We start from the raw sequence: 23,369 nt of genomic DNA, 5'->3' as shown, positions 1-23,369 counted from the left end.
CACACTTTTCCGCCAGCAGTGGGACAGGACTTTGGCACTCCTGTGTCCCCATTTTCTCCTTCTACTACTTGTAAGCAGTCCCCGGAAGGCCTTAAAAATATTAACCTACTTAATTTCCTTTCCTTTGTACCTCATGTAGGGTCAACACTGCAGGATCTCAGTCTTATACATTCATTTTCTTTCCCCTGATTTTCAGGTTCAAATAGACTTCACTGGGAACTGACTTATGGGGATTCATATACTTGATATGAAGCTCTGAGTTTACCAAAATATTCATTCATTGCCCAAATACCATCCATCTTCCTATGTCTGAGTAGGGTAATTTAATAAGGAGTTATTCTTTCATCAACACAATACCTAATTCACACCTTCAGTGTGAATTCTATCTGTTATCACTATGATAGGGTGTGAGATGATTCCCCATGTGATCTTTGTTTTAATCCCATGGAAACTATGGATGTTGCCTTACTTGGGGTAAAACAGGTCTTTGAGAGATGTGATTAAATTAAACTGTGATTTAAATTTTAAAATAGAGAGATCCTGGATTATATGAGTGGGTCCTAAATGTAATCATATGTATCCTTATAGAGGGAGGCAGAGGACGACTTGAATGCACACAGGAGGGAAAAATGGAAAGTGCGGCACAGAGATTTGATGATGTGTTCCTTGAGGATTAGAATGATGGGAGACAAGTTAAAGAAAGCTAGCAGCCACAGAAAGAAGCTAGAAGAACCAAAGCTCTCCAAAAGCCTATTGAGGGACCATGGTCCAGTAAAATCGATATTTGACTTCCAGAACTGTAGGAGAATGCATTTTTGTTGCTTTTAGCTAACAACTTTATGATAATTTATTGCAACAGGCAGAAGAAACAAATATAGCCATCATGTTCAACTTCATGCCAGTTTGTATGTCTTCTAATTTTTAATAAAGTACTAACTCCATGATATGCTTTCTCATCCTGCTTCTGACACTTTTCTAAATGTGTAACCTTTGATAATCATTTATCCTCTCTGTTACTCACTTTCCTAATATGTAAGATGGGGATGATATTACTATCTATTTAGTAGTTATTATAAGGACTTAAGTTAATTGTTAGGAGTTTAGAAGAATGCCTGGAACTGGCAAATGTTATGTAAGATGATAATAAATAAATATTTTTAAAAGTAGATCAAATATTTCGAAGGGAAGAAAATGGGGAGAGCTATAGAATGATGGTTGTCTCCCATTTAACTAACTTCTGTCACATTTTCAAAAGAAATAATTTGGAAACAAACCCTTAAAAAATTCTATTAGTAAAAAAAAAAAAAAAAAAAAAAAGGGCACCCGGTGGTTCAGTGGCTGAACATCTGCCCTTTGTCAGGTCGTGATCCCGGGGTCCTGGGATTAAGTCCTGAATCAGGCTCCTTTGGGGAGCCTGCTTCTCCCTCTGCCTATGTCTCTGCCTCTCTGTGTCTCTCCTGAATAAATAAAGGAAATCTTTAAAAAAAAATTCTATTAGTGCTTTTTTTTTTTTTTTAGATGGTGTTGATTCAAAAGAAAGACACATTTCGATTGCATGTTTAAATCTCTGACAATTATTTACGTATTTAGGAAATAGCCTTTTACAATTTTCAATGGAAAAAGTACAACATTAACATCATTTCTATATAAATGAAGTCAAATGAAAAAAATACCACAAGCCAATTAATATGTGAGACTAGAGTTTTTAATATCACAGAATGAAAGGCTTTCGAAAAGAAAGTAAATTTTTGTAGATTTTAATTGATTTCTGCAACAATGTCTGAAAAAAACGAAAATAACATTAGTTTTGTATAATAAAATTATAAATTTATTTATTTGTATAATAAGTTTATGTATTTGTATAATAAAATTCCAAATTTACTCACACAGCAAAATATTGTTTTACACTTTTAATGTTAAAAAACTATATTGACAAGTTATCTACAAATCCATACTAGATTATGCATACACTCTCGTAAAATTTTATTTTAAAATGCAACATTAATCCAGTATTATGCTTTATTTGCATGCATGTCTGTATTATACAGGATTCCTTTGTGTGAAGGTCTTGGGTCCAGTTCAACATAATCTTCTAATACTGAATAGGGCGAAATAGAATTCCTTCTCTGCCTTGAGAGACTTTTCTAGAAAAGTAGCATACTTTCTCTGTTACTTGTTGTGAGTTAAGTAATTAATGGGGCAAGAAACTAAACATAAATGCTTACTGAAAACATGAAATTATTAAATTTGTCTACTATCTTGAACTAATTTACCAATATCTTTTTATCTTATATAATAGCAAAATAAGTAAAAACTGAAAGAAAGTAGCAATATTAAAATTTGAAGCTTTTTAATCGCCTTGGCAATAGTGTTAATAAGAGACATTACCGACAATATTAACTGCCCTCTTAATTGGTTTTCAATTCTACTTTAACTACTAATGTTGCCTCAGTAGAAATTCTGATTCGGCTTATAAAACAAAGTAAAATAAAGCCTTGACTTGACATTTTCCTGTCCAATTTTATAACAGTAAAATTGGAACAGCTTTGGGAAGGGATGAAGGAGAACTTGGAATGAGATTAACCAAATTTTTTGTTCAGATGAACTCAGGTGGAATGAGTACAAGTGAGCTTTTTGACCAATGCCTTTTTCCCCAGGATAACGTGTAATGGGGGATGGAGGGCATGTCTGTGGGGGGAAGGGGTAGGGATTGGGAGATTTCAGATACAAATCATTGTTTATGTTTTCTAAGGTAGTGGTTTCTGGTGTGGGTTAAGGATAGAGGCTGAATGGATATAATACAGAATGATCTGCGACAACTTTAGCAATGGTTCCTCTCATGCATAATTCAACCCCCACACTTCCTATGGAATTTTCTTCCTTCTTTTGACCACTATTATCTAAGAATATTCATTATAATCAATTTGGATTCATTTAAAGAAAACCTATCTACTCAGTTCCTGAGTTCATTACACAGGACATGAATTCAAATTGCAGAAGTTCTAGGACACAGGGTACCAAATGCCTCTCCATACCCCACTTTCTTGTTTTCATGTAGTAAAAATATATTCCAAGGTGGTTTCAGATGATGAGATTTAGTCTATTTAATGTGTGATTTTTAAATCTCAGTATCATGTATGACTTACAGAAATAAATGATTGGTACTCTCTTTTCTAGAAAATTTCATTTCTTTACCTTAAAAAAAAGTTTTTTCATGCATGATAAAATGTGCTTCATTTCGTAATATTGGGTCTCTCTTTCCTGAATAACTTTTATTCTCTAGGAAGTTGTATCTGGTCATCTCTTTATGACTCACTCCTATTTAGAATACTCTGTATTGCCACCATACTTAGCCTTTGAAAATAGAAGACTGGTCAAATCATTCTACTCAGTGAAGGTCCTTGATAAATTCCTTTGGCTAAGGAAAAAGTCCAAATATTTAGCAGTGTTTTCAAGGCCCATTTTTCTTGAGTCCTATTTTTTTTATCCATACTTTCCCACATTTTTCCTCTACCCTCATGTGAGCCATAGCATATGTTTGTAGATGGAAAGTGCTTTGCATCAAAGAAACCTACTAAATGAACATGTTATTGTGTAGAACATTGTAGAATAAAGCTAGCTCTTTATACTTCTCTGGAGCAATTTCAAATGACCTTTTAGCTTGATCCTGATCTTTATCAAAAACAAAGGAACAGGAAGAAAATTTGTACCTCCTTCTAGAAAGCAATTGCCAGGAGTATTTGATTAGTGGCAATGTACTGCAGAATTTATTCACTGATGGATTTAAGTTCACATTTTTTTTTAGCCTGTTCCCTGAATTTAGAGTATCTTCTATGTAATTGGAATCCTTTTATAGAATAGCCCAATTGCTTGGACTATGTCTACTAAAATTTAGGGAATGGATGCTTCTTAAAGAGTTTTTAAAGAATGAATATTTTTCAAAAGCTTAGAGAACTATACTTTAGGGCAAGATGAGTAAGAGAAAGTGGTATTACCTTCTTATCTGGAACACATTTTAAAAAATATACCAAACAAAGGAGAAGCAGCAGTTTCTTGAGATCTGAACATTAAGCTATGAAGGACAGGAATTCCTAAGAGACAGGAAGCAACTGAAGTGAACCCTGTGATTGTCCTTGCTTACTGCCTGGAGAGATTCCAGGTATTCGAGAAGGGAGATGGAGCTAGGGGTCCAGGAAGACATGGTAGCTGAAATTCACACAGCAGAGCATCAGAGAGGAAAGAGAGGGACAAAGACACAGATAAAATGATCTAAAGAGGTTACCCTTATATTTTCAACTGAGTAAAGATTATTCATTTGAAGATATCACGTGAGGCCAGGTTTCAAGAACCACCTGAAAGACAAAATGGAGCAATATCTGGTGCTCACAGAGAGCAGGCAAAAATTTTTGATCTCATAAGAGTAAAAAATCTCAAAATTCACAGGGCATAAACTTGAGTACTTAGAATGGCTTGATCTCTGTAATGGGAAAAATTAGCCTTAGATAAAAAGGTTTCTTTGTTCCTGCTTAATAAGGCTTAAAAGCATAGGAAGCTAATGCCATCCTTAAGTAAAGCTCATGAACGTGTGGATATGTGAAGAACAATGTTTCCCCCTAATATCAGAAACAGGGCAAGGATGTCTATCTGATCACCTTTATTTAACATTGAACTGGAGGCTTAAGCCAGTACAGTGTGCCTTAACAAATAAATAAATGGAAGTAAATCAGTAGCATAGAGTTTGAAAATTAAAATATTTATTAACAGATGAATGGGTAAAAAAATATGATATGGCTGTATCATGAAACACTTTTCTGGGAAAAAAAGACAACTATTGATGTACTTAACTACATGGACAAATTTCTAAATAATTATGTTGAGTGAAAGAAAGCAGGCACATAAAAGTATTTACAGTATGATTCTGCTTACATGCAGTTCTAGAAAATGTGAATTAATCTGTAAGGACAGAAATAGATTAGGGATAGGAGAAAGGGGAGGATGGGATTTTTTTCTTTTTTCTTTTTTTTGTAAGATTTTATTTATTTATTAGAGAGAGAAAGAAAGAGAGAGAGAGAGGCAGAGACACAGGCAGAGACAAAGGCAGAGGAGAAGCAGGCTCCATGCAGGGAGCCCTACGTGGGACTCAATCCCAGGTCTCCAGGATCAGGCCCTGGGCTGAAGGCGGCACTAAACTGCTGAGCCACCGGGGCTGCCCGGGATATATTTTTTTCATTGGTATATTCTTATGTCCAAACTTACCATGGTGTATCTTTCCAGTACCTGTAGTTTGCTGTTTGCCAATTGTTTCTTAATAAAGCTGTTCAAAATGTTTAAGATGATATTTGTTTGCTTATGGGGAGATTCAGTTTCTTTCTCTCTCCTACAAATTCCATGCATTATGGGAGTAAGATTTAGGCAACCCACCTTGTCAGGAGAAGTAGAAGGCTGAGGTTCTGCGGCAGCAGGCTCGGCTTCATCGGGTTCTATGGGCCCAGGCTCAACTGCAATAAGCTTTGGGTTGGGAGGTGATGTAGTAGGTGTGGTACGAGGTGTAGCTACATAAGGTTCTGCAGGCATAGGCATGGGAGCATTGAATGTGGAAAAAGGTCCTTCCATTCTACTTGCAGGAGGGACAAAGTGGGAAGGTTTCTGAGGAGAAGGGCTCAACCAAGTAGTTAAGGGAAAACTAGGAATGCGGTAGAGGGGGGCTCCAGGAGAAGGGAGAACCCAGGAATAGGGTGGTGTCCCTGTATCAGGGTCAGGATTCCCAAGGTAATTGGGGGCTTTTTTTTTTGAAGGGCGAAAAGGAGGAACAAAATCAATGTCTGATATTGGGTAAGGAATAGTCAGAGATGGGCTAACTGGGTAATGATTGCCACTGTAATCCTAAAGGAGAAGCAAAGAAGTCTGTTAAAGTTGATTGCTTCTACCTATCCTATCTATATATTACCCATGTTATCACTAAAACGATATTCAATAAGTAAAGATTATTTTTTTAAGTTTTTCCTTTTTTAAAAAAGGATTATTTATTTATTTATTATTTATTTATTTATCAATGAGAGAGACACACTGAGAGAGAGGAAGAGACAGGCAGGGGGAGAAGCAGGCTCCATGCAGGGAGCCTGACGTGGGACTCGATCCCAGGTCTCCAGGATTATGCCCTGGGCCAAAGGTAGCTCTAAACCGCTGAGCCACCTGGGCTGCCCAAAGATTATTTTTGTAAGGATTCTAATTTAGTGTCTCTCATTCTCTCTCTCTCTCTCTCTTTTAAATATTTTATTTATTTATTCATGAGAGACACACAGAGAGAGAGGCAGAGACACAGGTAGAGGGAGCAGCAGGCTCCCTGTGAGGAGCCCAATGCAGGGCTCTATCCCAGGACCCCAGGATCATGCCCTGAGCCAAAGTCAGACCCTCAACCACTGAGCCACCCTTTAGTCTCTTTCGTAAGGCTAATTTGCTTCCATAATTTTTCAATAGAAGCTAATAATTTCTTGAAAAAACTGAATAATTCTCAATTTTGGGGGAAATATTTTGTGTTTGGGTAAATCAGAGCGTCATAAACTGAACAATATGCCAGCTTAGGTCAGGATAAAAATAGAAGGAAAGAGTGTACACAGTATAGGATTGTTATTTCCAGGTCTCCTTCTCAGTACCTTCCACCCAGCTCACTGTTCTTATTGTCCCCCTAGATGTCTTAAGGGCCTCACTGAAGCATTCACTTAGTTAGACTGCTCTTTTGATCTCCTCCCCATCCTCCAGCATACTTGTCCGCTCATCAAGGCCAAGGATCTCAAAATATTATTAAGAAGGAAAGCAGACTGGATGTGGATGAGTGACTACTGGCTTTAAAAAAAATTGAGATATACTTATTATAGTTAAGATCATGTTGTATATTTGAAAGTTATTAAGATCATAGATCTTAAAAGTTTTCATCACAAGAAAAAAATTGTAACTGTGCGGTGATGGATGTTAGCTAGACTTAATGTGGTGATCATCTTGCAATATCTACTACTGACTTTTCCAATTTAATTTTCCCTGTGGTGTTTGTGTTTTAGATGAGAGCATTATTAATGTGGCTGATGCATTTACTATTAAATTTCAAATGATTTCTTTTGGTTGAAGGACCTCTACAGCCTCCAGTTGCTCCAGGGTTGTCTATTACATGTGTGTGAGACTGTCAGTGAGCTCTAGGTTCACAAAATTATGTAGAAATTTGACGGGCACTAAGGGGAGCACTTGATGGGATGACAACTGGGTGTTATTCTATATGTTGGCAAATGGAACACCAATAAAAAATTTAAAAAATTTAAAAAAATTAAAAAATAAATTTACAGAAAATTAAGACATTTCTTGGTCTCAATACCTAAAATTTTTTCCTATCATAAATTTGTCAGTTTTCATGAGCAGTTTTGGTATATGTTGGTTTATCTATCAAGATCCTAGATTCTTTGATTCATTGCATAGCTCAATTTGTAACATAAAGAATTTTAAATGTTTAAAACATAAATATTTTAAAATTATAAACTATATTTAATATTTCTTATGTCTTCATGTTAATGCTAACTAATTAGGACAGACTTATTTTCTTTACATATATTCCAAGTTAATTTGTCAATAGCAGACACCATTTATGAACATAGATCCAGTTTTCATATTTGTTAGAAAATATTGCCTTCTTTATTAACAGTACTTTTCTGTGATATATAACTTTATTTATACAATTAAATTTCAGTTTAAAGCATTTAATCTAAAGTGCAAGCAGTGAAACTGGATATAAGTATGAATAGGAAAATTACAGGATATATAAATATACATACGCTTATATTTGTATGTTCATTTTTATTTTTATTTATTTTTAAAGATCTTATTTATTTATTCATGAGAGACAGAGAGAGAGAGAGGCAAAAATACAGGCAGAGGGAGAAGCAGGTTCTATGCAGGGAGCCGGATGCGGGACTCAATCCCAGGACTCCAGGATCACGCCCTGGGTTGAAGGCAGGCGCTAAACCGCTGAGCCACCCAGGGATCCCCTGTATGTTCATTTTTTAATGAACTATAGCAAGCAAAGAACCTGTTTTTAAATTACTTAATTTTAGGAAAAACATAATACTGAATTATTTAACATTATTAGATAGAAAATACTACTTTTTTTGAAAATACTATTTTAAAAAGAAAATAATACAGACTACATTTTAATATTGTAAAATATAAAAAATATGAACATATTTTACATGTTCACCAGATGAGAGAAATCTCTAAAAACAAAGAAAATAATGTTGGTTTTAAATTTCATGCCACTGAAAAATACCATTCTTTAGATCTCGACCTACATTCAGAGTGACTGTAACTGACAAAACTCTCCAAGCAACTTGGGATTTTCTTTTTTATGTGATAGAGTTGTTTGCCTTGTTTTCCTGTGACTATGTAGACTTTTCTGTTATTCTAAATACATTCTTGCAAAATAGCTATTCAATGGCCAATATTAATGTTCTGTTAGGGTCATTGTTTCTTCCCTATCATTAAATTTCTCATTCATATTTATTTGTAAACTTTCATGTACAGGGCACAATTCTGTGGCTAGTGGCTTTTTTACACTAGCTATTTACATTAGAGAATCATCTGTGTTCATTACACAGTCCCCTGAGACTAAATAAGGCTTTGCAATATAAATTCTCAATAAAGGCAGATGGTTCCTCAGTGGCTTTGGGATTTTAAGCTTTTCCTTCATGGATTTTTAGGGATTTATTTTTATAAAGTATAAAATGAGGGCCTACTATGTGTTATGCATGTGCTAGATATTGGGATTCGAAGTATTGAAAAGAACAAACAGGGTTTCTTTATTCAGATCTAGTTACTACATCTCCAGCCAATCCAGCTCCTCATTAAAATTTAATATTTTATAAAGACCAAAACAAATCAATAAACAAAAACTAGCATCAGACCTTTAAATACAAAGAACAAACTCATCATTGTCAGAGGGAAGGGTGTGGGTAGATGGGTGAAATGGGTGAAGGGGAGTATGTGATATAAACTTCCAATTAGGGGCAGCCCTGGTGGTGCAAGGGTTCTGGAGACCCGGGATCGAGTCCCACGTCAGGTTTCCTATATGGAGCCTGCTTCTCCCTCTGCCTCTGTCTCTGCCCCTCTTTCCCTCTGTCTCTACGAATAAATAAAATCTTAAAATCTTAACAAAAAAAACCTTCCAATTATGGAATGAAGAAGTCATGAGAATAAAAGACACAGCAAAGAGAATATAGTCAATGACATTGTAATAGTGTTGTATGGTGACAGATTATAGATATACCTGTGGTGACCACAGCATAACAGACAGAGAAGTTGAATCACTATGTTGTACACCTGAAACTAATATATAACATTGCCAATTATACTCAAATAAAACATTGAAGAAAAAAAAGAATTGAGTATTGTATATAATATTTCTTTCCAATTTAGTTTGAAATTGGAATTACTGAGTTAAAAATGTTAAGTTTGAAGCATTGTCATAAATTTTGTAGAGGCATGAAGATGAAACTTGAGCATAGCAAAAAAATCTATCACACTGCAGAGAGACTGCACGTACTTCGCACTTCTGCTCATGAAAAGAAATAGAGACCTGGTGGGAAATATGTTAAACACAAATATATTTGTACTCCATAAATATTTTTCTATCAAATAAGAATAGATTAATAGTACTAATATTTTAACAGCAATAGCATTGCATTGTAAACAAATCAAAGATTTTTAAAATGTAAAATACACTTTAAGGTAAGAAACAAATACATTCATATGTAAATTTAAAGTTTTACCTCACCAAGGAAGTGGAAGCGCTTCTAAAACAAAGGAAAAATTAATACACTATAGTTATTTATTTAAAAACATCTGTACCCAGATTTCCATATTACTGAAGAATTTGTACAGTCTTATTAATATAGTTTATTTCTTCTTTTTAAAGATTTTATTCATTTATTTGAAAAAGAGCTTGAGAGAGCACACAAGTGGGGTGGGGCGAACAGAATTTTGATATCTACCTCATAGAATGGTTTTGAGGATTAAATAATTATCTAAAGTATCTAAGAGGGAGGAGGAGAAGCAGACTCCCTGCTGAGCGGGGAGCCCAAAGCCCAGCTCCATCCCAGGATCCTAGGATCATGACCTGAGACTGAGCTGAAGGCAGACACTTAACTGACTGAGCCACCCAGGTGTCCCACTTTATTTCTTTTTAAAATATGAATCACTAGTATAAATGGTTTGTTATTGTTATCAACATATGTTTTTGACCTCAATGATTGTCTTAGAAAGTTTTACTTTGGCTGAAGGATTTTGGTTTGTAATTTTCTACATGTACATAAATCTTACCAACTGAAAGATCACTTGGCTGTTATTTATAGATCTGGTTTTGCTGCTCTCTTTCACCCTGAGGTTTTGTTTGCATTCTGTGTGTGGGTGTGTGCATACTTGTGCATCTAAGTGCCACTTCTTTACACTTTCAGAAGGATCATCTATTCACTTCTTCTCCCATTAAGCTTCAATATATTTTATGAATTCACCACAGATTATGCACAAGAATTTGAAGACATAAACTCTATTAAAACAATCTACATGGCATTCTGGTTCCCTGTAACTTTATCCTCCTCTTGCCCACTGCATTTTTGAGCTAACCTCTTTTCCTTGCTGGTTAGTCATTTAGATAACACAATATTATTCTTTTGCTCTTAAAAATTTCTTTTGAAAAGTTTGGCACAACGAACCTCATGCCCGTTAACATGTCTCTCTGCTTCATTGTTATCAACGCTATAATAACTTATGTCAATAATGTGAATTCCTATCTACAATTATTAGATGGCTATACTCTTGTTATAATTTTAGATGTCTATTTACTTACCTTTGCAAGAACAGCACACAAGATGCAGGCCCATAATAGAAGCTTCATTTTGAGTGACCCTATGAAGATTATTTTTATAAAGTGGTTGTTTCAGAAAACACACAATGTATATTTTAGTTGTTTCTCTTCTAGAGAGAGACAAAAGAATACATGGCTTTCTTAGTCTGATTAGAAGCACCCTCAACAGAAAATTTGATCCTGCTATTAACTACTGTCCACATGACCTAACAGGAATGATGCTAAAACAAAACTATTTTTCTGCAAATGTCCTTCAACAATTAATTGGCTTCTAAAGTTTAAGCTTCTTTAAGTAGGAGTGAACTCATTTAGTTACCTAGGGATATAATTATGCGATTTGTCACAGAGGGTTTACCATGAGATAAAATTGCTTAAAGAAAACCATTCTATGGGTGCTATATTAGGGTTTTCTTTTTACAGATTGAGTGGGAGATGGATATCAACCACTTGGAAACACTCCCTTCTTAAAGTTGTTGCCACTGTATGCTTTGGCATAAACCTTTAGGCTCTTAATCATCCATTTTTTCCCTCTGTCTCTGAAAAGTGGTGGGGCAGCCATATGTTCAGGTGTGTGCCTTGATTAGGCTCAATTTTTTTCAAAGAAAGTAAAACCAATCTAAAGTTGGTTGTCTTCTCCCTTCCTCAAAAATATAGATTATGTCTACTCTTAAAGTAAAAATACCTATGCAAGGCATTTATATAATATTATTTAATATCTCAAAGTGAGAAAAATATAAATGTCAAGAAGTATTTTATTAAGAATAATGATACCAGGTTCATGATATCATGAATGAATATTCATGAATATTCAGATGTTAAATATAGCTAAAGTATTTGATGGAGTATTTCTAATTAGATCATGGCTGATTTTTAAAATAATCTCCACAATTTCATTTTGTCTTCTACAGTCTACATTTTTTTTTGTGAAGTGAGAATGTATTACTAGTATGCTAAATGTATTTTAATAGTATGAAGTATTTCCAAGTTTTTGATGAAGCTATGAATGGTTTAGTGCCTAATTTGTAACAAGACCTAGGCTGCAAAATTATATTCATGGGGGAAGCCCTGGAAATTATATACTCCATCCATTTCTCAAAACATATTTTAAACATTTTGGATCACCTATTTACCTGTTCAACATGGTTTTGATCATATATTGAATAATCTTTGCTATAATGTTCTTTGGTATTACACATCTGCTTTTTGTTGAGATATTGCATAAGAAAGAAACTGTTAGGTTTTACTATTGTTTTTTAAGTTGTAAAGATGTATGGGACAACAACCTGTGCCTCATTCTCGTTCCCTATAGACAGCACTGGAGAAATTCCTGGCAAATCCCAACACCTAGACTTTTTTTTTTTTTTTTTTGAGCTATGGATATACTTTTATGTCCTAGATACATAATATTAATTATCTCTTATTTTAGTATGTAGTTTTGTTTTTTGCTGACCAGGAATTTCAGAGTCAAATATCTTAGCTATATATAGAACTCTACAGGACATTATGGCACCTCATTTGGGAATGCTTACTCCATCTCTGGCTTTATATTATTTCCCCTAATTTTGCTTTTCCTGTATCAAAATACTAATATATATTTTTAAAAATTCTGTTTTACTTATTTTGCAAGCTGTCTTAAATCCTTTTAGAATGGGTCATATTATAAACAAACAGAAGAACAAATTAAGCAATCAAATAAGTCTCCTAAAATTGTTTATAGTGCTAAAATTTCTGTGGTATATTTTAACATTTTTGTGAAAAGAAAATAAAAATTTTACTGGTGATGCAAAACTATGAATTTATACCTAAAGAAGATAATATTTTATTCTTTAATATAGATCAGTTATTTTTAAATTATCCTATACTTCATTGTATAGCACATATAACCTAAAGGTTAACAATATAAAGTTAATGAATGTATTTATTGATCTCTCTAAAATCATTCTTTTAAGCCTTATCTGAATTTCTGAAATAGGAGGATTTAATTGGCTGGAGCCAGATTTTCCTACACATATTATATGGCAAATGTCTAATTTGCCAAAATAATATTTGTTATCTTGTCTAATAATTATCTAATAACTGTCAAATTATATCATGCTTGAATTTTTAGAAGAATCCCTCCCTTATCCCACTATTATTTTGAGAACCTATTAATTTGATTATATATAATGGCCCCCAAATATAGATAAATATAGATAAAATAATGTGAGAATGTGCGTATTCACCTTTTTAAATGTGCTTTGAACAGAAATCTATATAATTGGTTTAAATAGTACCAGCTTAAATTGTTATAGATAATCTGATATTTTTTAAACAAATTTATTTATTTATTTGAGAGAGGAAGAGAGAGAATAAGAGTGCAAGAGTCAGGTGAGGGACAGAGGGAGAAGTAGACTCCCCACTAAGCAGGGAGCCTAATGCAGGGCTTGATACCCAGACTCCAGGATCATGATGGAGCTGAAGGCAGACACTTAACCAGCTGAGACACCCAGGTGCCCCCATAAGCATAGTTTTATTTAATTTAACTTTTGCCTTAATGTGACTGTTAATTTAATGAAGCTCTTAATGCTTTAGCAGTTCTGTTAAAGATGAATAAGTATTTCTTCTTCACAAAGAATAAAAAAAAATAAGCTGTTCCTATCAGAATACTTAACAGCTAACAAAGAACTCAGTTATAACTTTGGAGTTCTAAAAAGATCATTTGAGAATGGAAAAATCCCAGATTTAGCAATATTTAAAAACCTTTTCTTCCTTGTTTCATTTAGTTTATTTATCAATATATCACTTTTGATTTAGTACTTTAGAATGCTCCAGAAGGAACAAAGAATTCATGTCTCATTCAAATAACAATTTTCCCTTCTCCTTTTCCTCAGTTTTTTTTTTTTTTCTTCAAATAGCTTTTAAGTGAGAGGGGATCACTGGACTCCACTCTTGAGTTCTTGAGTTCAGAACATGAGAATACCTGAGTATCCCCATCCTTTTAGGGTTTATGTGAAATCCTGAATCCACTCTGAACCTAGAGATTTAAAAAAGAAAATTCCTGTGATGAGTCTTCTCTTACGTAGTCTTGAAGTGATCATTGAGATGTGTGTTAGATTAAATGTACACAACACCCTGTGTTACTAACTTCTACAAAAGAGAGATAATGTAAATATGCACTTACAGGTACTCTATGAAATTCTATCTAATTGTGACCTAAGGGAGAATCTTTTAAAAATGGAAGCATCTTTATACTGGGAGGAGGGGGGCAGGAGGGTGCCACAAGGGGAGGATACCTTGTTCCAGGATGGAAACTAATGACTGGAGATCTGGTCTTGCTCTGGACACTGTGCCTCACTCTCTTTCTTCCAGTGATATTTATAAGAAGTCTTTAATTTAAAGTTTATTCTTTTGTTTTGAAATAAATCAGCATAATATCTGAAAAAATAAAAACCTATCAATTTGACTTATTTGGCTGTAAATTGCTCCCCTCATTTCAGAAAATCATAAAAATAGACAAGTTCCCATGACTTGGCAGTAAAAGAGAAATTTAGGAACTCCATTAAACTTAATTACTAAATACACTTTGCAAATATTGATTACTTGATTGAATTTTGACATCTCCAGAAAGTATGATGAAGGAATTTTATGCTTGATTCATTTTATGTTAAACCTGAAAACAGTTTAATATAAATATTTTTAAAAATAACAGGGTGGTATTTTTTTCTATATTAGTGTTACAAACATGAATTACCTATTATGAATAAATATTTTAAAAAGAGCTCTTCTGTAATGTAAATTTATTATTGACAACCAAGTATTTCTGGTAATATGCAATATAAATAAGAAGTAGTAAAAGACATAATATCAGCTGGCAGTGCCGAAGTCATAATCAGAGTAATGTGAAGTGATTTAGCTTGATACCTTCTTGAACCATAGTAAGGGCTATAGTGTTTAAGATGAGAAAACCCTTTTTACCCCAAGTATATAATTTTCTTTATGTAGAATCAATTGACATACCCCCCCAACAGCCTTGCAGAAGGAAAAGTGCTTGCATACAACCATTCAAATATTAACCTTATTATCTACTAAACTATAGCATAGTTCTGGCATTCAGTAAAATAATTATAAGTATATAGAAAGGCAAAAAAATAGTCTACAGATTAAAAAAAAGCAATCACCAGAACCAAAGTCAGTTATTAAACTGCCTTGTTGGAGCTCTCAAACAGAGAATTTAAATAATTTTGAATAATACATTGAAGGCTCTAATGGTAAAGTAGACAAGATGCAAGATTACAAAGGTAATTTCAGCATAGAGAGGGAAAATATAAAAAAGAGTGAAATGGAAATGCTAGAAATCAGAAGTTCACTAACAAAGAAAAAGAATGCATTTGATTTGGCTCATCATTAGACTCAGCACAGCCCAGGAAAGAATCAGAGAACTTGAAGATATGTTCCTTCCTTCCTTCCTTCCTTCCTTCCTTCCTTCCTTCCTTCCTTCCTTCCTTCCTTCTTTCATTCCACTCTTCTTTTCTTCTTTCCTTTTTTCCTTCACTTGATCATTCACTTAGTCACTTAGTACTACTGTTCTAGACCCTAGAGAATATAAGAGATGTAACCCAGTGGATAAAAGGCAGTTGGAGGACAAAATTATAATAAGGGCTTTGGAATTTAAAGCTCCAAAGATATCACTTTTTTTTATGAATGAAGAATTTAAAAAGGTGTAAACTTAATTAACCTCCTATTTCACACTGTTATACTAAAAAAATGGGTATTATTAAGTTTATTACTTTGTGATTCAACAGTATGGGAAACCTATGGATTATATTTGACGGTTGGAAAGAATGGATGTGAAAAATAAGCTTTCTTTTCTTATATTGCTTACATTTTAATTTGGGAAGCCAACAAATATATGGAGATATTCAGGCCTCAGTTAGATTCACCTATCTAAATTTGAGGGATGGCTGTTATAGAGTTGAATCTTGAGAATTAGGAGCTGATATTTGTTGGCTGATTGTATGTGGCAATTAAAATGCTTAAAATGGATAAGATCATATAGGAAAAATATGTAGAGTTAAAAAGAAGTGGCTGAAGTCAGAGTCCTAGAGAATATCAATTTTTGTGTAAAGAAGAGGCATCCATGCAAAATACCTAGAAGAAATGGCTAAAGAAAGAGAATTATAAAAATTACCAGAAAGTACATCTTAATCAATAGGTCCAAACAAAATAGTGCGCCTAGGGGCAACTTATTCATTTTCTACTAAAATTTCCTCATCTATAAATAATTAATTAATTAATTAATTAATTAATTAATTTTTCCTCATCTGCAAAGTGTAATATTAATCATTATTAGTAATGTAATAGTAATAAAAATAGTTGTAAGGTTAATTGGGTCAAATATATAAGTTACCCTGCTACTCAGATCATATATTATAATCGTCATTATTACTTTTGCCACAATCTATTAAATAGGTGATATTATAGAGGGAATTTTTTTACAAGTATCAAAAGAGCTATTAGCTTTAACATAAAGGAAGGTCACTATATTCTTTGAGACTTGAAGGAGACAGTCAATGTTGAGATTTATCAAGTTATTGAAGTATTATACTAGGTGGTGGATAGTGTTTGGGCTTGGTGGACTCAGTATAGTCTATGAAATAGAAGGGGGAATTTTTTTTTCTAGTAGGATTAGTGGTAAGTGTAAGGAGAGTCGAGGAAGGCAGCTAACTAATGCCAATAAGACAAAGTTTGATAAACAGTCTTTCGTGACAAAAAAAAATTTAGAAAAAGAACTTACTTTAGGATTCAGCTGCTTGGATGAAGTGGTAGTAGAAATTGAGTTCGTGGTTGGGTGTTTTCCAGACAGGACTAAGTGCAGAGAGACGGAAGGGTTATATGTACTACGAAGATAAATTTTGAAATAGTCAAGGATAAAGTCTGGGCTATGTAAGAAAGGGAGTGAAAATAGAATAGAGAGAATGGAATATAATCAGAGTGTTAAGGGATGGAATGTTCTATGAAGACAAAAGACGTCTCTTAGCTTCTTCCTATTCTGTCCCTTCAAAGTATATGTCATATATTACTGCCTTCTGAAAAAAAAAAAAAGCCTTTAGTGTTCAGCCTAAATAAGAACGGAAATGAGCCTAAAAAGGATTGGATAGAATGGAATATAATGGGAGGGTTAAAGGACTGGAATATTCCATGAAGTCAAAGAGAAAGTCTCCAATTTTCACCAAAGACACATGTCACTCTCCTGTGAACACTCCTTCAGTGTCTTCCCATCACAACCAAATGCCTAACAAATTTCTAAGCTCAATAACCTTCATCTGTATCTCTTCCTTTCTGACCTCTGATCTACGTTTCTTTAACTTCCCTTCCTTCTCTGTCTTCTCTGGATATGTTCATCCCCCTAGAGAGTTTCCTTATAATACATGCATGCACCCACTTGTTTGCTCTTTCTGCTTCTTTATTTGTTAGGTACATTAATGGGGGGCCTTGAAGGTGTATGTTCTCGGTGCCTGACTCCCTTCTTCAGTGGGACAGTGTGAACTGAGAGGAAAAGTAAGGGCTCTGGGGAAGGTTTGGGATTGAGGCTGTGGCAAATTATGAGCATGAATAAATCAGAGATGGCAGAATGATGGCTGCATAGTATTGTAAAACCAACTGTGGTTGGAGAATATAATTAGTAGTGTTCAAGTTTATCCATTATGAGAAGTAAAATGTAAGTGTACATTTATGTCGGTGATAGCCAAGCTCTTTTAAAGTCAATTGTTAAAGGACTCCTTATATTATCATTAGTAGCCTGCTGGGCCAGTATGAACAGTGGAAATGATGATTACACACCAAAGAATGCAATTTAAATTTTATTTTTAGGGGGAAAAAATGTGATTTTCTAACTCAAAGAATGGTAAAAACATCTTAAATAATCATCAGCTCAGTTGTATGAAACCTCAATACAGACCCTCAGTATATTCAACATGAACTAACAAGAAAAATATAAATGACTCAGGAAATATTTTGCACAGTCTTCTTTTGGCTCAATATTTCTGTCTTATTAATTGGTCTGTCCAAGCTGGTAGTATGAAGTATTGTGGTAGATAGGAAAATGTAGAAGATAGATTTTCCAGTCAAATCTAAAAGGAAAAAGACAATATTGTATTATTTATTAAACTTATTTCCTTAAATAATGTATGTCTGTATAAAGAACACACATTCATCCATCTTACTCTGACATAATGTTACTATTTATAACTATTATTAGTTATCATTATTATTTTCTAATGCCCCAGTGATACCTAGCAAATAGTAGGATTTTAATAACTATTTGTTGAACAATTAATGAGCAAATGAAAGTTAATAGCCAAGTTCTTCAATCTAGCATACAAAAAGCAATATTTATATTTATTTATTAAATGGTATACATTTAGATTTTCAGCCAGCTTTGAAGGAATATTTAACTACTCTTATTTTCTGAATAGTTTATTGGACATAAAATATTACTGCTTCCTATATTTTAATGCTTTTGATCTAATTGAAATCTAGATTTTAATAAAGGAATTTTATTATGCAGAATGACTTGGGGCTGATATTTTACAATTTAAGAATTTACAATTATTAAATTCTTCAGAATTGTTTGTACATTTTTTTGGTTTCTCGGTTTCTTTCATAATTTTGGTAATTTTTCTGTCAATTCAGTATTTTTGCCTTATTATTTTCCCTACTACTGCTTTGGTTAGTCTAACTACATGAGAGTACTTAGTTGAAGACTTAACTAAGCCTCAACTAAGACTTAAGTTAAGTTGAAGACTTAACTGTATCGCCTGACCTTTCTGTACCGCCATATACTATGCCTCTGACTTAGTGTTTATCACATTGTATTGCCATTTCTGTGCTCTTGTCTAGAACAGAGTTTAATAAGTAAGTTTAATAAGAAAGCTTGGTATCTTATTTCTATCTCATGTCCCTCGCATGATGGAACACATGATCAGCTTTTTAAAAATGTAGAATAAACATATAAATAATGTTACAAAGGAAATATTTCTATTTATAAAAAATACAACTATATTTTCAGCTCTTATCTATAGTAATTATATAAGTATTTTCCTCATAGAAGATTATTTTGTGAAGTTGCCTGACTCTTTTGCATCACATACAAACAAAAAATAATATTTACATCTCCATAGAAATATTTAGAACAGATTTTAGTTTAGGCATCTCACATTCAAACTACAGACACTAAATTCTTATTTTCTCAAAAAATGTGGAGGATATATTTAAATGTTACATATATATCTAAGAAACTAAGTCATATTTAAAAAGATATCCTGAGAAATGAGGCACTTCTCAAAATCAAAAGCTTATTTATGCCAAGTCTTCTGATTCTAAATTTCATATTATTTATGTTAAATAGTTTTCTGGGTTTAATTTCCTGCTTTCTCATTTACTCTTCATGTTGAAAAGGAACATTTCCTAAGTCACATTTTTAAATTTTTTTAATTTTTAAAGATTTTTAAAAAAATTTTTATTTATTCATTCATGAGACACAGAGAGGCAGAGACATAGGCAGAGGGAGAAGCAGGCTCCTTGCAGGGAACCCGATGCAGGACTCCATGCCTGGACCAGGATCATGCCCTGAGCTGAAGGCAGGCGCTCAACCGCTGAACCAGCCAGGTGTCCTGAGTCACATTTTTTTTAATTAAATAAAGGAAAAATGTAATTAGAGCTTGGACTATTTAGAATTTTAGATACTTATGTAAAATGAGTCTCTCATGAATGAATAAATAGTAAAATCTTAAAAAAAAGAAATTTAAATCCAATATAAATTCAATTAATCATTTTAATGCATTTTAATCATTTTTATTTTTTTAGCTGTATTTGCACTTTATGATTTATGATTTAATTTCCAGCCTAGAAATTTTTTAAAATTTTGTTTTAGCTTCTACTGAACAAAACCTGTTGGAATTTTCTTTCTTTTTTTTTTTTTTTTAAAGATTTTATTTATTCATGACAGACAGAGAGAAAGAGAGGCAAAGACACAGGCAGAGGGAGAAGCAGGCTTCACACAAGGAGCCCGATGTGGGACTTGATCCTGCGACTCCAGGATCATGCCCTGAGAGGAAGGCAGCCGCTCAACTGCTGAGCCACCCAGGTGTCTCTGGAATTTTATTTCTTAATTTCATTTTCTCAGCTTACTTTTACTACAAAAATAAGTCTATTTTTTAAATTAAAAATAAGAAAGGAGAGTTTACCAGAACAGGGATAATTTGATAAGCATTTATCTCAACGTGATTCCATGGCTTCATTGTTGTCTGATAATGATGAATAGTCTTGAGATATTGGGGCAAGGTGAACTTCTGATAATATTGGTTGATTTTGTTCTAGAAAAAAAAAAGTGTAAGTAATTGCACTAATATCGCATGTGCCAGATGATACCTGACATAACCAAAGAAACTAAAACTTGTTTTGTTTGGATAAATTCTAAATTATACTAAACAAATATAATCAAAGAAAGTTAATTCATGCAAAATTCTTTTTATTTTAAAATTAATATTAAAATATGAATTAAATATAGCTTTACATAGAAACAATAGCTTACCATATCCAGTCTTCTTTGGGGTTTCCTTAAAGAAATGAAAAAAGAATTAGATACTTTATTCTTACTGTATTGGTTATATGTAATTTCCTCTTGAATATATAGAGGGAAAAAATCTTTCTTTTATAAAAAGGAAGAATAAATATAAACTTATTTTTATTGACTCTTTTAATAGCTTTTGTATCCCCAAGATCTAAGATCATGTAAGGAATATAGTACTTACTAAATATATATTTATTAAATGAATAAAGAATGAGATATCTCATTAATTAGCCATAAGTAGATAAATGTTATCTGACTGGTATGCATAACCACATTCTTTTCCTGCTTATATAACATAAATATATTTATTGTATAGCCATGACAAAATAAAAAATAATGTCATATATATATATATATAAATGGTTTTGATTTACTTTCTGAGATAAGCTGCCAGGTTCCTTAAAAATTCCTTAAATTGGGCAGCCTCAGTAGCCCAGCGTTTTAGCGCTGCCTTCAGCCCAGGGTGGGATCCTGGAGATCCAGGATCGAGTCCCATGTCGGACTCCCTGCATGGAGCCTGCTTCTCCTTCTGCCTGTGTCTCTGCCTCTCTCTCTCTCTCTCTCTGTGTGTGTGTGTGTCTCTCATGAATAAATAAAATCTTAAAAAAAATAAATAAAGGTGTCTGTAATTTCTTTAATTAATTAATTACTTAATTGGCCTTTAGCATTGCCTGGGAAAAATTACTAGATAAATCCACAGTTACATTAAGAGTGGTACAAAGGGAGAATGTCAAACAAAATATAGGAATGCCCTTCATAATAATTAGAATTTCCTTTTAAAAAAGAAAAGCTCTATTTGGACAGTCCCATTTTTAAGTGTTCAAAGAAAGACTGCTCCTGTTATGAAAGTTTTAGGAAGGAACGTCTGTTCTATGTAGGAAGATAACAACAATACTTGTCACTTTTTTTAGATGCATCTATCTACATGTTCCGAACATTTTTTAACATAATTTAATGCATATTATCTAATATTATTCTGCAGGGTCAATATAGCTATTTTCACTTTTAGTTAAGGAAACTAGCTAGGAGAAGTTAAGTAATAATTTGTGAAATTATGGTTGAAACACAAATTGCTGACTCCAAAGTATGTTCCCTTTATGTGTGCCCATAGCAAATTTTTCTAGTTCATAGTGGACAGATTACATGATTTCCTATGTATGGTTTGGAAACCTTTATCTGATGGTAAAGAGATATCTGATGCCATTGTCAGAAGTTGAGGCAGTAGGGGTGCCTGGGTGGCTCAGGTGTTTCAAGTTTCTGCCTTTGGAGCCTGGGATCAAGCCCAGCATCACGCTCTTGCTCAGTAAGAAGTCTGCTTCTCCCTTTCCTTCTCCACTGTGCTCTCTCTCTCAAATAAGTAAGTAAAATCTTAAAAAAAAAAAAAAAAAAAAAAAAAAAAAGTTGAGTGAGCAATAATGCGATGCCTTAACTGCATTGTTATCTAATTTTCATCATTTAAGCATGAAACTATTTTTCTGAGGTTTGTAACTCTTTCAAAATCAGTTGGATAATTGTTCAACACTTATTTTTCTTAGAACAATCATCTACACATTTGACAAGGTAACGCTAGAAATTAAAAGTAACAAAAAGGGGAAAAATATTAACTACTATAATTTTGCGGATAATTATCTCATTGATATACAAAGAGTTAAGTGAACATTTGGGAGAAAAAACAGCCATAGTATGATGGTTTGCTCAAAATTATAATTTGTATGAGAAATTTACCAGTTGCTGTAGGTAGTTCTTTCTTTCCACAGTGGGCTTGACTTTCTGTCAGGAAAACAAAAACGTTTATTATAAAAATACACAAAAAGAAAACACTGATAAATGATATTAATTCATTTTATTTGAATGGAAATGACTTACCTCTGTGGGAACTTCAGCAGACTCCTTAGGGGAAGAAAAGAACTAACTTAACTGCATAATTAACCTTAGAGTTGTACCAGACTGGTAGGGTCAATTTATCGGAATATTTGGGGACCATGTCACTACTACTGAGAAGTAAATCATTTTATTCTGAATTCAATACAGTAAAACTGTCATCAGCAGCACCCTTGCTTTGTGTCAAAGTATCATAGATTCTACATTATTCATCAAATGCCTAGAGCGAATATAGGTGACAAAAAATATTGCAAAGTAGGCCTAGTGAGGTGTGTGGTAAAATAAATCCAACACATTCTTCCCAGAGGATATAATTATTATTTATAAGTGACCATTGGGTCTCCATTTAAGATAAACTTGCAACTTAGAGAAAGAGAAAAACATGCTTCACAGACACTAAGCAGGAAGATTTCAGACTGGGCCTCAGGCCACAAGGCTGAGGGCAACACCTATGCTTCTTGCTTCACCGGATACCTTTTCATCATGCTTTTTACTTGGATAATCTTATCACTTGTTTCTTATACCAGTAACCTACACATCTTAATTTATTCCCTTATCCATCTGCTTTAAGCAAGAGATTCTCAAATTTTATAGTGTATCAGAATGTCCAGGTAATTCTGATGCTGCTAGATGAGAGCTAACACTTTGAGAACCACTGCTCTAAGCAATATTGACAGATTTTTCAGGATAAAACCAGATCAAGGGCAAATAGTAGACTTTTGATTTGATACGAGCTTGATTTAAAATGCTCTTTTGGGGGATCCCTGGGGGGCTCAGCGGCTGAGCGCCTGCCTTCGGCCCAGGGTGTGATCCTGGAGTGCCAGGATCGAGTCCCAGGATCGAGTCCCAGGATTGAGTCCCACATCAGGCTCCCTGCATGGAGCCTGCTTCTCCTCTGCCTGTGTCTCTGCCTCTCTCTCTATCTCTCTCTGTCTCTCATAAATAAATGAATAAAATCTTTTTAAAAATGCTCTTTTG

At 33.6% G+C, this 23,369-nt stretch overlaps 1 protein-coding gene and 1 long non-coding RNA gene across 18 annotated transcripts; both read right to left on the bottom strand.

The window, feature by feature from the left end:
• Positions 1-1,683: 1,683 nt before the first annotated feature.
• Positions 1,684-16,867, bottom strand: PRR27 (proline rich 27). Of its 17 annotated transcripts, none has more exons than XM_038556245.1 (8): positions 16,674-16,867; positions 14,173-14,314; positions 13,860-13,913; positions 10,883-11,010; positions 9,812-9,830; positions 9,305-9,363; positions 5,422-5,883; positions 1,684-1,780 (listed from the first exon to the last, which is right to left on the bottom strand). In XM_038556245.1, the coding sequence occupies exons 4-8, from the start codon at positions 10,928-10,930 to the stop codon at positions 1,712-1,714; spliced, it is 657 nt and encodes a 218-aa protein (XP_038412173.1). In that variant the 5' UTR covers positions 10,931-11,010; positions 13,860-13,913; positions 14,173-14,314; positions 16,674-16,867; the 3' UTR covers positions 1,684-1,711. The 17 variants fall into 17 exon arrangements, with proteins under 17 accessions (XP_038412173.1, XP_038412171.1, XP_038412184.1 ...); XM_038556243.1 differs by having other exon boundaries at positions 10,883-10,941; XM_038556256.1 differs by having other exon boundaries at positions 9,807-9,830; positions 10,883-10,941; positions 16,674-16,866.
• A 3,265-nt stretch (positions 16,868-20,132) lies between these two features.
• LOC119876923 lies at positions 20,133-22,280 on the bottom strand. The gene is made up of 3 exons (XR_005368402.1): positions 22,236-22,280; positions 20,472-20,496; positions 20,133-20,253 (listed from the first exon to the last, which is right to left on the bottom strand). It is a non-coding gene; the product is annotated as an uncharacterized LOC119876923 (long non-coding RNA).
• Between the last annotated feature and the right edge of the window lie 1,089 nt (positions 22,281-23,369).

Source organism: Canis lupus, chromosome 13, assembly GCF_011100685.1.
Source record: "Canis lupus familiaris isolate Mischka breed German Shepherd chromosome 13, alternate assembly UU_Cfam_GSD_1.0, whole genome shotgun sequence".
Taxonomy (NCBI): Eukaryota; Metazoa; Chordata; class Mammalia; order Carnivora; family Canidae; genus Canis; species Canis lupus.
This window is presented reverse-complemented; position numbering and strand designations above follow the sequence as displayed.

Bases quoted from the DNA above. Each gene is read 5' to 3' on its own strand.
- PRR27 (XM_038556245.1), bottom strand. From the start codon at position 10,930: ATGAAGCTTCTATTATGGGCCTGCATCTTGTGTGCTGTTCTTGCAAAG. The intron at 5,884-9,304 runs GTATATCTATAA...CTTCTCCTTTAG, and splicing joins TTATGCTGTGGTCACCACAG to GATTACAGTGGCAATCATTA. The intron at 1,781-5,421 runs GTGGGTTGCCTA...CGTTTTTTTCAG, and splicing joins CTTCTACTTCTCCTGACAAG to ACATTGTTGCAGAAATCAAT.